General features: G+C 42.5%; 1 protein-coding gene across 2 annotated transcripts in view; it reads right to left on the bottom strand.

Annotated features, from left to right (window-relative positions):
- Positions 1-1,586, bottom strand: part of ITPR2 (inositol 1,4,5-trisphosphate receptor type 2) — a 563,379-nt gene extending 561,793 nt beyond the window's left edge. For both annotated transcript variants that reach the window (XM_043881798.1, XM_043881800.1), the window contains exon 1: positions 1,359-1,586. In XM_043881798.1, coding sequence (XP_043737733.1) covers positions 1,359-1,450 — 92 coding nt within the window. In that variant the 5' untranslated portion in view covers positions 1,451-1,586. The remainder of the gene's footprint in view (positions 1-1,358) is intronic.
- Between the last annotated feature and the right edge of the window lie 16,259 nt (positions 1,587-17,845).

Consider the following 17,845-nt stretch of genomic DNA (forward strand, 5'->3'; position numbering starts at 1 on the left):
CACAAAGAGAGTCCACAGTGGAGAAGGGTGAGGTGCAGCAGAGTTCATTTGCAAAATGTCGTTGGGGGCCCAAACACTGACCTTGAGCTGTGAACTCTCCCAGAAACAAATGGCAGCTTATGATTTACAAAAGCACGTGTCACATCTTTTTTTTTTATCTTCCATGTTTTAGTTTCACAATAAATTAACACTGATCTTAAAGGAATTACATTAAATCTACCTCCCTTTTTTCACTCATGAGAGGAGATGCACAAGCAACAGAAACTCAGAAAAACAAAAAACTCTGGAATTTGGGGCTCCCGTGTCGCCTGTCAGGGAGACACCACCCTGTTAATGGCATGGCTCAAAGTCACCGTCCAAGGACATGTTAAGTCGTGTGCCCTAAAATCTAACACCAGAAGAAAAACAAAAGTGACCAGTCATAAGTGGAAACACCAGTTCCTCAGCCTAAAATCTCTAAGACTGGGGAGTCCAGCTACTGAGACGGCGGCAACAGCAACAAAAACGTGCCTATCAAAAGACAATGCAGTGCGCATTAAAACTACAGGCTGGTGTTCACCATCAGGACAGAGAGAAAATACTAGTAATCAAGGAAGTCCTCTCTACCCAGCTAGCACAGGTTATGTTTATATACCTACTTCCCCCATTCAAGAATCAACTTCAATCTCAAGAGCCATGCACTTGGCTGCGTCCCAGCAGAGGCTGAGCATTTCAGCGGGCCCAGGCCCGGGGAGGGCAGAAAGCAGGTGTGAGTTCTAGAACCCAGAAGCCCCCAGGACGCCCCCGAGGCCGGGCGAGTTCCCGTTTGGCACGGCCAAAAGGAAATTACTTCAGCGAAGCGGGGACAGTGAGCTCCTCCCGCAGGGCAAAGCCACACTCCTCCCGCTCGCCTCATCGCCCAAGTCTCACGTCCAAGGCCACAGACTTTAATCCACTGCTCTTACAAACCCGGCCGTGAGGGACAGGGGCTTGCAACGATGGGGAGAGGAGCCGTGTTGTTTGCGTTGGGTTCCCCCCCCCCCACCCCACCCACCTATAAGGGTAAAAAAAAAAAAAAAAAAAATTTTTTTTTTTTAATCAAAACAACCCACGGAGAGGCCAACGAAGACTTCGTCTGGCCTGCGTTCGGGCTTCTGAATCACTTCCTCCTTTTCAGATGCGTCTGAGCTCGAGATTACGAAGTTGCTGAGAAAGTCCTGCCTCCACCGGCAGCTTCCTGCGAGCGCGCCAGCCGAGCGCAGCGCGCTGTCCGCGGGCACAGAGCCTGCCCGGCCACCCCAGGCGAAGGGGATGAGCTCCGAGGGAACCGAGCGCCAGCGCTCCGCAGCCCGCGCTCCCCGGCCGGCGCCCCGGCTTACCCCAGCGTGTTGATGAAACCGTTGACCGAGCCCTCCGCGTACAGGGACACGATGTCCCCTATGTAGAGGAAGCTGGACATTTTATCGGACATGCTGCTTCATGCTCCGAAGAAGACGTCCCCTTCTCTTCTCAGCACCCGCGCCGCCCTCTCGGGGGAGCCGCAGCGGCAGAGGCGGAACGGAGCGCCCGCCTGCAGCCCAGAACAGCGGCGGCGGCGGCGGCGGCGGCGGGCACGGCCAGAGGGATAGAGCTGCGCCGGGAGAGCCGCCAGGATCGGAGCCGCAGCTCCGGAGACCCCGCGACGCGCGCCGCTCGGACGCCGGGAGAGCCGCAGCCGCCGCCTCCCCGGCAGGTTTCCTGTTCCTTTCAGAACTTTTCTCTCCGACACCTTTGCTCCTCCTCCTCGCTCCTCCGCTCCCGCCTCCGCGAAGCCTCCGCGCTCCGCGTGCCTCCGCGGCGGTCCCCGCCGCCTGGCCCGAGCTGCTGCTTGCAGAGCCTTTGGGTCCCCTCGGGGAAATTTTTGGACCAGGTGGTGGTGCCCATTGGGCGAAGGGAAGCCGAGGAGCGTGGGGACAAGGAGGCGGAGGCCAATCAGGCAGCGGCGGCGGGGGGCGGAGCCCGGCCAGGGAGGGACGACTTTAGGGGGCGGGGGACCCGGCCACCCGGGAAGCCGCGGCGCGCGCGCACCGGACGCGGGGAGGCGCTGGAGGGGCGACAGCGGGGCCCCCGAGCCGGGAAGCTGTCGCCCGAGAGCCGCCCTGGAGTGGCCAGACGGGATGCGACGGTTCCCGCCTGGGAAGGCGAAGGACAGCGGGGTCCAGACCCGTTCCCGCGTCTTAAAGGGGGCGGGGAGCATGAGAATTGGCGATGGGGCGGGCGCGTTGGACCCGAGCTGAGTGAGCCAACCTCACGCCTGCAGATGAAAAGGAGGAGTCAGGGTGGGGTGGATGCGTGGAATGGGGACTTTGCTGACAGGGGGAGAGAAAGGAGGGTGTTGAAGTAAAGGAAAAAATAGAACTTTCTCCAAATACACAATAAGGAAAGAAAATAGGAGGGAAAAGGAGGGAGACGAGGGAGAGGGAAGGGTTTGTCTCCATGTGGAGAGTTTAGGTTTTTGTCTCTAGTATTCATGTAAGGCTTTAGTGAAACTTGACCCGTCAGCAGATGTCCAGGTAGACGCGAGGGAAAAGTCGCTTGGCCGAGCCAGCAATTGTTTAGCCAACCGTAAGCAGCGAAACCTTCTGTTAACCCTCGGAGGCCGCGCCTCCTGCTCTTAATCCCAAACCCAGGTTTAACCTTCCACCTCCGGAGCCCGCTGTCACCCTCTCACGGACAGCCTCAGTGTGTTTCCTTTTTAAAGCTTCTGACTCTCAAAGTTCAAGGGTCATGAATGAAACTGGCAGCGGGACACGTTTCCACACCTTCTTTGTTGTTTTTGTTAACTCTCGTCTAATCATTTTAAAAGACTTTGGTCCTATCCTTACGGAAGAACTGGAAAAGGCAAACTTGGGCAGCAGTTAGGACACTAGCCACCCAATCAAAGAATTTCGACCTAAGTCATCCCCCCAGAGCAAGGTTTGCCGAAAGGTGAAGGGACTCAGGGCGCACAAAGAGGTGTGTGCCAAATTGTGCAACTGATGGAAATTTAAATTTACAGTTCAAGGCTGTCTTACATTTTGAAGATGGTTTGGGTTGACACTTATATAAAGGAATGTAAAGCTGCTTCTGCAAAGTTGCTTTAGTCGTGTCGGATTCTTTAAGACCCCATAGTCTGTAGCCCACCAGGCTCCTGTGTCCATGGGATTCTACAGGCAAGAATGCTAGAGTGGGCTGCCATTTCCTTTTCCAGGGGATCTTGCCAACCTAGGAATGAAACCTGTGTCTCTTATGTCTCCTGCATTGGCAGGTGAGTTCTATACTGAAGGAATAAGCTTAATATTCAGACGTTTAGAAAACATGCAAGATAAAGAATTAAATGTCAGACACAGAATTCAGGAAATGTCAGTGCAAAGCCTGTATGTGTTGAGATAAACTGGACCCAGTCATTGTCCTACCATGTAACTGACAGATCTCCCTTTACTTCTGGGTTCTCCTTTGGAAATCATTACTTAGCAACTTAGAAATGCCTGTTGTGTGACAGAAGCTCTCTTCTGTCTACATGATACACTATTTTGATGTTGAGAGCCTCCCAGGCATTGAACAGAGGAGCTATTTAAAAGCTTGAGATGGAACTTGATGAAGACCCTGAAAATGGAGGTTTCTATTTATCCAAGAAGCCCATGGATTATATTCTGTGGTTTCCCATGTTGCACAGTCCTGTGTCAAATATCCAAATAGATGCTCCACTATTATTGGCCGAAGTCATGAATGTTTTTCTTTGTTTCCCCTAGGTACAAACTTATCAGTGAACAAGACATTATTAAACAAGTGAACAGGTACAGACGTCAAGTCACATAACTAAGATCAATGTCTTTTTTCCTCCTCACCCCATCCCCACCACCCACCATCCACTGAGGTGTCCTGTATAGTCTGAGACCTGAATCCAGTCACACTTCTCTTTAACATGAAATAGATGGTCAGTCAACCACCAAAGGGTCTTCTGTGCCTTAGCTATTCTGGCACTTCTATCCTTCATTTGCTCAGCTTGGAAACCTCGGAATCATTTTTGACTCCTCTCTCTCATGTCCCACATTCAGTTTACCAGCAAATCCTGTCAACTCAGCTTTCAAACTATAAACAAAATCCTACAACCCTGGTCCATGCCTCCATCATCTCTCTCCTGGATCACAGCAGACTGCTCAGTGACCTCCTCTCTTCCACCATTGCACCTTTATGATCTATTCTCTACCAAGAAGCCAGACATTTGCTGTTAAAATAGAAATTAGGTCAAGCCTCTGCTCAAAACATTGCAGTGGCATCCCATCTCAGAGTGAATTCTAAAGTCACTTCCATGGCCTTTAAGGCCCTACATTGATCTTCCCCCTGGGCTGATGTGGTGCAGCTGTCCGGGTACACATATGTGAGCAGCACCGTTTGTATGAGTGAGTGGTGAGCAGTCCGCACCTGCACAACCATTCTGAGAGCCCGCCACCACATCTCTGACCTCATCTCCCACCACTGACCTGACCCCTTCCTTTCCAGCCATCTTGGCCTCCTCGCTCACCTTCAAATATGCCATAGGAGGCCACTGCACTTGCTGTTCCCTCCGCCTTGTATGTTCTTCGCACGTGTGTCTGCAGGTTTCAGTCCTTCTCCTGCTTCAGGTCTCTGCTCTGATGGCACCATATCACAGGAGTCTTTCCCTGACCACCCTGCAAAAAATACTGTCCTAAGCTTCATTTGTTCTCTGTCTCCCCTATTCTATTTTTCTTAGGTTTTTATTTTTGAGCACACCATGTTATTTGCTTATTTATTGTCCGTCTCCTTCCACTAGAATATGAGTTCCAAGATGGCAGAGAATTTGTCTGTTTGCATTCCTGCTTTATTCCACTATTATAAGAGTTCTTGGCATATGATAGGCAATTAATAAATATATGTTGAATGTGTGGGAGAAAAATCCCCTAGTACAGCTATTGTTATAGAGTCTCAGGGACCTCTGTGAAACTTGCTACCTCCAAGAGTAACCCCACTTCAGCTGGGATGCATGTTCACCCTAATCCCAGATTCCCAAACTTTCTTCAGGATCTATCATTGTCTTCTCTTTGAAGCTAATCCTAGGACAGAGAACCGCATTTAAACCTAATCCAAATTCTAACCCACTCTATACATACTACTTGTCAAAAGGTACCATTAACCATTAATGACTTGGCTAAATCCCACATAAGAAGAGGATGAAGGAAAACGCCGAGTCCTAGATTTACTGAGACTAAAACTGTGATGATTGAGAAAACCTAAACTTAATGTATCAAGAGTTGACTAGATTTTTACCACCAGTAGAGATGGGCAATTGAAACAGATTATTAAAGAACAGTTTGGCCTCACATCATACACAAAAATTAACTCAAAACAGACCTAAATATATGACCTAATACTGTAAAACTCCTATAAGAAAACATAGAGGTGTTGATGTATTCAGAAACCAATACAATATTGTAATTATCCTTCAATTAAAAATAAATAAGAAAAAATATAGGGGTAAATGTTCATAATATGGAATTTATCAATGGTCTCTTAAACAGGGCACCAAAGCCATAAGCAACAAAAGAAAAGATAGATAAATTTGACTTTACCAAAGTTAAAAATTTTGTGCCTCAAAGGATGCTATCAAGAGAGTTAAAATAATCATATGTGAGAAAGTATTTGCAAATCATATATCTGATAAGGGACTGATTAGATAATAACGAGTGTTGACAAAGATATGGAAAAATTGGAATGCTCTATTGCTAGTAGAAATTTTGGAAAAAGAGTTTGATAGTCCTTAAAAAAGTTAAACAAACTTAACATTTGACCCAGCAATTCCCTGGTGGCTCAAAGGGTAAAGAGTCTGCCTGCAATGTGGGTCAGGAAGATCCCCTGGAGAAGGAAATGGCAACCCACTCCAGTATTCTTGCCTGGAGAATCCCCCATGGACAGAGAAGCCTGGTGGGCTACAGTCCGTAGGGTCGCAAAGAGTTGGACACAACTGAGAGACGTCACTTTCACTTTCAGCAATTCCATCTCTACCTAGGTATTCAAGAGAAATGAAAGCATACGTGTGCACAAAAAAAATTGTACAAAAATATTCATAGTAGCTTTATTCATAATAGCCAGTGTCCATCATCCGTGATGAATGGATAAATGCACAGTGGAATGGTACATGGCCATAAAAACTACTGGTTCATATTACAACATAGATGAACCTTGAAAACATGCTAACTGAAGGAAACCAGGCACAAAAGATCGCATGCTATATCATTCTAGTTATATGAAATGTACAAAATAAGCAAATTCATGCAGATGAAAAGTCAATTAGTGGGGACATCCCTGGTGATTTAGTAGCTAAGACTGCACTCCCAGTGCAGGGGCCCTGGGTTCAATTCCTGGTCAGGGAACTAGATCCCACATACTGCAACTAAATATCCACATGCAGCAACTAAGACCCAGTGCAGGCAAATAAATAAATAATAAATATTTTTTAAGCCAATTAGTGGTTACCTATGGCCTGGAGGGGATAAGAAAGGACACAGGGTTCCTTTTGGGAGTGATAAAGTTTTCTGCAAACTTACACTTTTGCTCACTATATTTTTCCCTTGACCTCTGTGTTCATGGTCTCACCTGACACCTACTTTGAGCAACAGTAGCCTCATTCTTAGCTGCCGAGACTGGGGAAAAGGTGGGAGGTTACAACTAAAAAGAATTCAATGAAGCTGTAGGTGGGGTAGAACACATTACTTAATTCCTCATTAATTGTCTGAATGCACAAACTCAAAATGTTCCATCTTCCAATCAAACCACTTTTGTCATCAATGGCATCAGCAACCTCTTAAGTAATCAGGCACAAAGTCTTGGAGTCACTCTTTTTTCTTTTCTCTACCTACTTTCTTTCCTTTATCTCAAAAAATGTCTCCTCTTTACCTTCCCCACTTGCTCCATCCTATACCTGTTGCCTGCTCCCAAGTCGCTACTCTTCCAGTCTCCCCCACTCACAGTCCTCACGGCAAGCCAGAGCACTCTCCTTACAAAGCTGATCTGATCAAAACCGCTCAAACATACAATGACCCCCCCTTGTCTACAGAAGAAAGTTTAAAGTCTTTAACCTGCTGGTATGAATATTAGATACTGCGGGCATCAGTCCATCTAAATGGATTTCCTCTGCTGAGAATATGACACCACCATGTCATAACACTCCACAGTGGTCATTATCTGGTCTCCTCCTTTGAGAACTTTAGTTTCTACTCTTCCACTCCTGATAGCCTTGTGGGAAGCCAGACTTCCCACATATAATCTAGTACTTTTAGTCTCATGATTTTTCTTTTTATTGACTGCACAGGGTCTTAGTTCTGCCATGCAAAGTCTTCAATCTTCATTGTGCCAGGCGGGACCTTTTAGTTGTTGCATGCAAATTCTTAGTCGCAGCATGTGGGATCTAGTTCCCTCACCAAGAATCAAACACAAGCCCTCTGCGTTGGGAGCTCAGGGTCTTGGGCACTGGGCCACAAGGAATTCCCAGTCTTCATGCTTTTGAAGGCAATGGTCCCTCTGCCAGAAATTCCCCTTCCTCCTTCCCTCCTCCCACCTCTACACGCCCAAGCTCCATTTCCCCAGGGAAGTGTCCCAGGTACAGCCAGGGCAAAGTGCCCCTTCCTCCTGAATCCCCATCTCTATATTCACTAGGGAGAGTTCTGTGGATTTGTCTTCTAACAAATATGCCTTAGTTATGTATACAACCTGCTGTGAAATTTTGGCCTAAAAAAGTGCTGTGACTTGCCTCCAGGAGCAAGCTGGAATGAGAATAGGGGATGATATAGGGAAGAATGTGGAAGGAGAAGCTGATAGGATTCTCATAGGGTTTGTAGAAGGAGAATCTACCACTGTTGAGAGGTAGATCCCAGAGAACTGTCCACTTTTCCCCCATGTCTACCAGCCTGAATGGGGTCAACGCCACCCCCTACCCAACTCCAAGCATGGGTTCTGACTAGTCTAAACCAGTGCTTCTCAAACTTCACTGTAAGAACCATCTTAAAACACAGCTCCCTAGGCTCCATCCCGTGAAACGTTTGACTTAGCAGGTCTAGAGTGGGTTTACTAGCATTTCTGGAGGAGGTGATCATGTGTGGAAGGGGTAGAGGGAATTGAGGTGAAACAGACCTTGGTGAGTGGGAAGGCATTGCTGAAAAAATAATGTTTTTCATTTTTATTCTGAAATAATCTCAAACTTGCAGAAAAGTTACAAAAGAGTAACTTTATGAAGAGCACATCACTTTGACCCAAATTCACTAATTTTTATAATTTGCCACCTATGTTTCGTCATTGTCTTTCTCTACAAACACACATATACACACATACAATTTATTTTTAGAACCGTCTGTCTATATCATGCCCCTTTACCTAGGACTTCATGTGTTCCTAAGAGCAAAGATATTCTCTTCTGTACCCATAATATAGCTATCCAGCTCAGAAAAGTTAACATTGACCTAAAACTTTAATCTACCGTCCATAATCTAGTGTTGTCAACTGTCCTTCATAACAGGGGTCCCCAGCCTTCAGGATCTAATGCCTGATCATGTGAGGTGGAGCTGATGTAAAAATAATAGAAATAAAATGCACAGTAAATGTAATGCGCTTAAATCATCTCAAAACCATCCCCACCACCCCCAGTCTGTGGAAAAATTGTCTTCCGCAGAACCAGTCCCTGATGCCAGAAAGGTTGAGGACCACTGCTTGATGGCATTGTTTTTCCTCCAGGACAGAATCCCATGCAGGATCACATACAGCATTTAGCTGTCATATCTCTTCAGTGTCTTTTTTGATCTGTACCAATTCTTCAGACATCCTTTGTCTTTAATAACATTGACAGTTTTGAAGAATCAGGCCATTTATTTATAGGATAGTCCTCTAGTTTTGTCTTGCATTTCTTCCTAACTAGATTAGGTTAAGCGTTTCCAGCTAGAATAGTATTAATACATTAAGTGACGACGTGTACTTCCTCAGGTGACGTGACCTCAGGAAAGTGGTGTCCATCTGTCCCCTTGTTTATGACTTTAGTTTTGATCACTGTCAAAGTGTTGTCTAGTGGAGAAGAGTTTAGCAATAATCCCAAACCAGGTCTCATTTTAAAGATTGATCCACAAGAAACACTCTTAGCTTGGGAAAACTCCACAAATGTAGGCCAATCCCAAAGCAGCAGCAAGTTTGATTTTCCTGCCAAGAATGGTGTACAACCCATCTCCTGACCTTTAACCTCTCTATTTCCAAAGCTGGAGTTTGACATCGGTCTACTGTGTTTCCCTACCTGCGGGGGACAAATTCCAATCTCCCCCAGTGATGCCTTTGAAGTTCTTCCCGGTAAACTAGATGCGAGAGCCAGTTATCCCTTCCACACCCTCCTCCCAACACACACACACACACACACACACACACACACTTGGATCTTGCCCATGCCCTGGGGGTGGGGCAGGAATCATAACGCAGCAGCAGCGCACTCCAAAGCATTTCAAAATCATTTCTCATCTTCAACAGCCTAGCTCAAATGTTTCCCTTCACGATTTGCATCTTGGTCTTAATTATTGTATTTCAATGTCTCCACTGAAAGTCCTGATTTAACATCCTGTTAAAATATTCCTCCAACCTCTTAGAGATATTTACACTACCAGCTGTTAAACTGCTCAAATATTTCAATTCTTGCTTACTTCAATTTGCAACTATTCTTCCTCTAATATAATTTCGTGTTCTCAGCTAGGTATCAGGACAACAGTCATCAATCATAACTGTATACCAGAATGATTAAAAATAAAGCATCACATAGTCCTGGTTTTTGTGCGTGTTAGTCACTCAGTCGTGTCCTACTCTTTGCAAGCCCATGGACTGTAGCCTACAGGCTTCTCTGTCCATGGACTTCTCCAGGCAAGAATACTGGATTGGGTTGCCATTTCCTTCTCCATGGGATCATCCCAACCCAGTCATCGAACCCAGGATCGATCCATTACAGATGGATTCTTTATGACCTGAGCCACCAGGGAAACCAGGTTTAAGTCACTAATTGATTCTCTGCTGACTTTATGCAAATATTCAGCCTTTGATACCTCACTTTCTTTATCTGTCAAGTGATAACAATAGTACCTGCCTCCTAAAGTCCTTGTGAGGTTTAAATTAGAAAATACACTTACCAAGTTTGACATGGTGTTAGTTATTTTTGTGATTACCGTTGTCTGAGAGAAAAGCAATATTAAAAGTCATAAGAAAACCAAGCATCAGAGATACTGTGACCTGTGCAAGAAGACAGATCAATGACAAAGTCAACACCAGACCTGTCTCCAGAGAGTCTGAGTCAATGGCTGCTTTATTTACACATCAGCCCCTTCAGTAAACAGTAGTGAATGCCTGATAATCTCTCTCAGGGATATTTGATTCTTTAAAATTTCTTTAAAAGAAAGAAATCTGATTTTTAACGGGGAAATTTCAAACATAATAGAAAAAACAAATTTTGAAACCAAAGTAGCTAAATTCCAATCCCTGGTGCTACAGAACCACCCCACAGTGTCCCATGGGAACTCTGCCTTCAACAAGTTTTTATCTCTTCACAGAAGGGGGGGCAGATGAAACCCTGGGAGAAAACTGCCATCTAACACCAGAAAAAGCTGTTGTGCTTGTGGTCCCTAGCCTGATAACGGGAAGACATAAAGCAGACCTCTGACCATCCCTCACCTCTTACAGACTTCCCGTACTATAAGAAGTGCAGTTGGGGCAATTAAGGTCCTAAAATGCACACTAGGAGCAATTTCTCAGCATGTAATCGCATTTCCCAGATGCCTCAGGATTTCTGACTTGCTCTTAAAGGTTTACTTCAGGAACTTTAACCTTGTCTTAATGAGTGGAAACAGACTACTAAGGCCAAACCCGTCAAACTGGTAACTGTCAATGAGAATGAAAGACAAGAGCAAGTGTGAATAAAAAGGAAAGAGATGGGGAAACGTAATTATATTAATGACTTCTATATTTGAGTCTCTGAGCGGAGCACTTCTCTTCTCCTATATTACCTGAGAACTTCCAGGAGATAATTACCACTTACTATCAGCCCCATTTTACAGCTGAAGAACCTGAGTCTAAGAGAAGTTAAGGAACCAACCCAAGGGCAGCCAACTAGTGGGAGAAAAGAGAAAACAGCACCCTAACCCAGAAAAGGGCAAAACCAGGGAGAATAAACTCAAGGAGAACGTCCTGACGTCCTTTTTCTGACCTGACCTTTCCCAAATTTGCCTTGCTTTCCTCTCATTGTGTACATACTATAAACTGTCACATCGTCATTTCTCAGTATCTGTGGGGGACTGGCTCCAAGAGGGCCCACGGATACCAAAATCCCCAGATGCTCAAGTTCCCATGAGGGGGTTGGTACAGCTGGTCCTCCCTATTAGTGGGTTTTGCATCTGCAGTTTTAACCAACACCCAGGCATATACACACACCCATGTAAAGTTGTACCACATACGCAAACTGTGGTTGGCTGAAAATTTTAGTTCAGTGCTTTTAGAACATCACATGACATCTTAAGATAAAAATAAATTCAGGAGAATGTAGTTACTCAATAAAAAACTCTAAAATGAAATTTAATATTTTAAAAGTATGTATAAGGGATTTCTGAATTTAAAATACATATGCACTGATATAAAACATGAAGTAAAATGTCAAGTAGATTTAATTCATACAGCTGTAAAATATTATGTCAAAATTCTAATAAAATTTAAAAGAAAACAAGATGGGAAAACTATATGCAACAAAGTTATAGGCAAAATGTTGGATGTAGGCAAGAAATGAAAGTAATGTAATAGTGAGATGTCATTTCTCATAATAGCAAAAAATATTTTTTTAATTATAATAACCAATGCTGATAGTGAAAGAGCCAATCTCATATCTTTACAGTCATTTTAAATGACAATATAGATCCAAGGAGTATATCCTGAGGAAATAATTATATATATGAAAAATACTCACAATTTTTTTCATAGTATTAATAATAATAAATATTGGGAGCAAAGCAAATATTGAGTAATAGCAAATCAATGATGTAGAAGTAGCAGCTAACATGGTGTATGCCAATGATTCTTATTAAGAATATGTAAAATATATAAAAAGATTTATGTCAAGGTTTACAAGTAGGATCAAAGTTCTGTATTGAGTTTGGTCACTAAAATGTCAGGGGGAAACAACATACTAGAAAAAAAGACTTGTATGATAAAACTAGGACTAACTTTCTCTACTTTCCTAATGTTTTAGAAAGTTTGTATTTTTTTAAATGAAAAATAAAAATCACAGCAATAAATGACACTTCTTTTTAAATGGAAAAATTTCTAAAGAAACTCTGAGAAAGATTTTTTCAGAGTTTCAGTTGACACAATAGAGTGAAGGCAGAACAGGAGAAAATGGAAATACCAGATTCAGTCACGCAGAAGACATGCCTAGGATGTCAGCTTTTGATTCTGGTTTTTTACTTAACCCTTTCTTGTTAAGGCATATTTTTAAGAAAGTGTTTATCAGAGTCTCTACAGTGAAATTACAAGCAGAGGATATATAGCTGCATGGCATTTCAACAATTCAGTTTTGGCTGGCCCAGTGTCTCCTAGAGGGCCTCCTAGGTGGGGCACTAGTGGTAAAGAACCTGGCTGCCAATGCAGGAAACAAAAGAGACATGGGTCCAATTCCTGGGTCAGGAAGATCCCCTGGAGGAGGGCATGAAAACCCACTCCAGGATTCTTGCCTAGAGAATCCCATGGACAGAGGAGCCTGGTGGGCTACAGTTTAAGGGATCGCAGAGTTGGACATGACTGAGCGACTAGGCACATACACACACGTGTCTCCTGGCATCTTTCAGAGCATCTCAGTAGACAAAGATGCCAAGTGGAAATTCAAGAAGGCTGTAGAATTCAAACCCACCCTTCTTGGCAAAAACAGATTTAAGATTGGAATGTAGTTCTCCATGACAACCTTATCAGTGTTTGGAGTCTGGTTATTTCTGGGTACCAGGTAACAGGAAACTGTTGCAACTAAACCTGTTACCATTTTTGCCTTAGTTCTGGGCCTTGGGCTAAGTCAGGATTTGGCTAGGCTCACCATTATAATGAATCTCTGCTTATCAAACCGGAGCAGGCTTGATATTGAATAAAACTTGCCATAAGTGACATAAAAATATTCAATTTTTGTCATTATAGAAAACTCTAAACTGAATAAGAGATTTTGAGAGATACTCAAATAAACAGGCCTAAACTCAGCTCCCCAAAAGTCTCCCAAATTATATTGCAGCTTCTCTTAAGAATGCCTGAGGGCTATTGTATAAAGAATCTAGTATTTTTCATATGGAAGTAGGTTTACACTAGACAAAACATTCCTTCAAATATTGCAACCATCACGGCCACTTCACACAGACTTTCATTTCCCTGAAGAGAAGAACACCTGTCTCAAATGTCATTTCCTGTCCGTGTTTGTGTGTGGATGAAGACAACATAACACCAGGTTTTGAATACATGCTCACTTCCTTCTAGTCTGTCAATTTCTGAGAGAAGGTGTAAGCAGCAGTGGGTAGAACTAGAAGATGAGGAGGGAACATGCTAGAACTTTTAAGACAACCTGTCAGCAACATCTGCTCTGTTTGCTTCTAATGAACATGCAATTCTTTCATTCTCACAGCATTTGGAAGACTCTCCCCTCGAGTCATTGCATAATGGTTCATGTCTGTAATATTAATATTTCTTAATGTATGCCATCTCCCCAAACACAGCCATACACAATGCCATATAAAGTTGTACCATGCTGGTTTTCTTAGCAGCTACGTCACAAGTCTACATTAACTATACCTTGTATTCTTAGGGTTTAAAAGTCATTTGTTTTTAAAACAGAAATAGCTTCACAGATGTTGAAAACAAACTTTGTGACAGCGTGGGGGGAAGGGATAGGGAGGGATAAACTGGGAGATTGGAATTGATGTATACACACTGCTGTATAAAAAATAAATAACTAATAAGGACCTACTGTATAGCACAGGAAACTATTCAATACTCTGTAATGACCTATATGGGAAAGAATCTAAAAAAGAGTGGATATATGTATAACTGAATCACTTTGCTACACAGCAGAAATTAACACAACTTTGTAAATCAACTATACTCTAATAAGTTTTAAAAAAAATAATAGAAAAGATTATGAAAAAGATGGGACTTCCCTGGTGGTCCAGTGGCTAAGACTCCATGTTCCCAATGCAGGAGGCCCAAGTTCGAACCCTGCTTGGGGAGCTAGATAGATCCCACGTGCCATAACTAAGAGTTCTCATGTCTCAACTAAAGATTCTGCATGATACAATGAAGATCGAATGTCCTGAGTGCCACAACTAAGACCCAGAGCAGCCATATAAACAAATAAACATTTTTAAACAGAGTATTAAAAAGAATATATGTATGCATAACTAAAGCACTTTGCTGTACAGTCGAAATTAACACATTATAAATCAACTATAATTTAATAAAATAAATTTTTAAAGAAAAAATAATTTTTGTCATGAGTATTTTCTTCCAATGTAACATTCATCTTTTTCCCTGCAGATTTTCTTATTGTTGACATATTCTTGGACCAAAAGGCAAGGAGGTAGAGACAGAGGAGAGCGCTTATTCTCTCTGCTTTCACCATTACTGCAACACAGCCCATCAATTCACGTGGCATAGTCTACCCTGCACCATTCATGTTTATTTCTGATACAGCTTTTGACCTTTGCCACGTGCTCTGATAAACTTTACGTTGGGTTAGAGGTGTTCAGGTTTCTACATTTCTGTATATCCATCCACTTCCTCCACTAACTTGTTGAAAGTCTCAGCTTTCCTTTTTCCCCAAGCTGAGTCTCCCTTTGTTCTTTTCCTCCATGGCCAGGTCAGTTTGTACACAGGCATTGGAAACATAAAACTAATTGTGTGTCACTCACCTGACAAAGTTCTTATAAAACAAGTAGACATAAACATTTAAACGCTTTAAATATAGCAGTTTATCCAAAGTTAATGGGACATCCTAGCAGTCATTTTGCTGCTGCTGCTGCTGCTAAATCGTGTCCGACTCTTTGCGACCCCATAGATGGCAGCCCACCAGGCTCCCCCGTCCCTGGGATTCTCCAGGCAAGAACACTAGCATTTTACTCATCAGCAAATATTCATGGAGCACCTATGCTACCATGACACATGGTAGTTATATAACAGTGACAAAAATTGTTTCTGTCCTCAAGGAGTTTGATCCAAACATCATTTAGAAAATACCAATCTATTTTTGTAAGTCATGTAAAACTGGATAGGCATTAAAGAAAAAGAAAAAATTGAGAGTAAATATTTTACGAACTATACAGTTCCATCTTGCTTGAAGACTGAGTTTTAAAATAAGAATTAAGGTGAAAAGTTGAATACAATGAAAAATGTTACCCTTTGAGCATTTGAATCTCTTAAAGAGATGGGAATACCAGACCACCTTAGCTGCCTCCTGAGAAACCTGTACTTGGGTCAAGAAGCAACAGTTAGCATGAGACATGGAACAATGAACTGGTTCAAAATTGGAAAAGAGGTCGTCAAGGCTGTATATTGTCACCCTACTTATTTAACTTATATGCAGAGTACATCATGAAAAATGCCAAAATGGATGAAGCACAAGCTGAAAAGATGACAACACCCTAATGGCAGAAAGTGAAGAAGAACTAAAGAACCTCTTGATGAAGGTGAAAGAGGAAAGTGAAAAAGTTGGCTTAAAACTCAGCATTTAAAAACCAAGATCATGGCATCCAATCCCATCACTTTGTCACAAACAGATGGGGAAACAATGGAAACAGTGGCAGATTTTACTTTCTTGGTCTTTAAAATCATTGCGGACAGTGACAGCAGCCATAAAATTCAAAGATGCTTGCTCCTTGGAAGGAAAGCTATGAACAAACCTAGACAACATAATAAAAAGCAGAGACATCACTTTGCTGACAAAGATCCATGTAGTCAAAGCTATGGTTTTTCCAGTAGTCATGTACGGATGTGAGAGCTGAATCATAAAGAAGGCTGAGCACCAAAGAATAGATGCTTTCAAACTGTGGTGCTGGAGAAGACTCTCGAGAGTCCATTGGACAGCAAGAAGATCAAATCAGTCAATCTTAAAGGAAATCAACCCTGAATATTCATTGGAAGGACTGATGCTGAAGCTCCAATACTTTGGTCACCTGATGCGAAGAACCGAGTCATTGGAAAAGACCCTGATGCTGAGGAAGATTGAGGGCAGGAGGAGAAAGGGGTGGCAAAGGATGAGATGGTTGGATGGCATCACCAACTCAATGGACATGAATTTGAACAAACTTCGGGAGGTAGTGGAGGACAGAGAAGCCTAGCGTGCTGCAGTCTGTGGGATTGCAAATAGTTAGACACGACTTAGCGACTGAACAACAAAGAAGTGTCACACGTTCATGCTTCCAAGGGTCTCACGGAACTGAAAGAGAGAAAAGCAATTCCCCTCTGCTGCTACCCCCAGGAGCTACATTCAGCACGAGGCAGCAAAATTTCCTCCTCTACCAAAATTGTTATTTTCGTCTTTTTTTTTAACAAGACATTAAAATCTAAATTAAATTTGGGTATATTTCAATATCACAATAAAAATTAAGCTTCTCAATGTGAAATGTACAGTGTGGAGAATATGGTCAATAACTATGTAATATCTTTGTATTGCAGCATTGTAACTAGACTCATCGTGGTAACCAGTTTGAAGTGTATAGGAATATCAAATCACTATGTTGTGTAACAGAAACTTACATAGTGCTATGGGTTGATTATATTTCAAAAGCAAACACATTCATAGAAAAATAAATCAGATTTGTGGCTACCAGAACCGGGGTGGTATGTAGAGGAACTGGATAAAAGTAGTCAAAAGGTACAAACCTTCAGTTATAGGATAAATAAGTACTAGGAATGTAGTTATCAAATGACATGATAAACATAATTAACCCTGTTGTTATGCTATATATAAAAGTTGTTAAAATTCTGAGTTTGCAACACAACAAACACCAATATTTTTCTAGTTCTTTAATTTTATATGAGATGATACTTAGATGATAGATGTTCACTAAACTTACTGTGATAATCACTTCATGATGAAAGTAAATCAAATCATTATGCTATACATCTTAAATGCATACAGTGCTGCATGTCAATTATATCTCAATAAAACTGGAAGAAAAAAGATTAAGCTCCTCAATTTTTTGGACTGACACTTTCCTCTGATAGGGATGTATTATTGTGTATATTATTTTCTATAGCCTCTTTTGTGACTGTGCTGGGTCTTCATTGCTACGAGCAGGCTTTCTCTAGTTGCGGCGAGTGGAGACTACTCTCTAGTTGGGGTGTGGGGACTTATTACTGAGGCTTCTCTTGTTGCAGAGCGCAGCCTCTAGGGTGTGTCATCTTCAGTAATTGTGGTGCACAGTTCTAGTTGCCCTGAGGCATGTGGAATCTTCCTGACAGTGATCAAACCCATATTCCCTGCATTGGCAAGCAGATTCTTAACCATTGGATCACCAAGAAAGTCTTTTTGTGTATATTACTAAGAAAGAATTTGGTGAGGAAAGAGAATTTAGAAAACTGATGCTCTGAAGAAAAAGAAATAAAACCATACACTGTCACCCATGAGCAGTTAAGTCCAGTGATACGTGTCTTTCAAAGCATACATGCAAAAAGAATTCCAAACATTTCTATTTATAAGATAGTTATTATATAGAGACTCTCAAGGGTTAAAAAAAAAGAGAGAGAGACTTGAGTGGTTTGTATTACAAAGAATGTCAAGTATTTTTCACATTCAAAATAT

This window comes from Cervus elaphus, chromosome 22, assembly GCF_910594005.1.
Source record: "Cervus elaphus chromosome 22, mCerEla1.1, whole genome shotgun sequence".
NCBI classification, from domain to species: domain Eukaryota; kingdom Metazoa; phylum Chordata; class Mammalia; order Artiodactyla; family Cervidae; genus Cervus; species Cervus elaphus.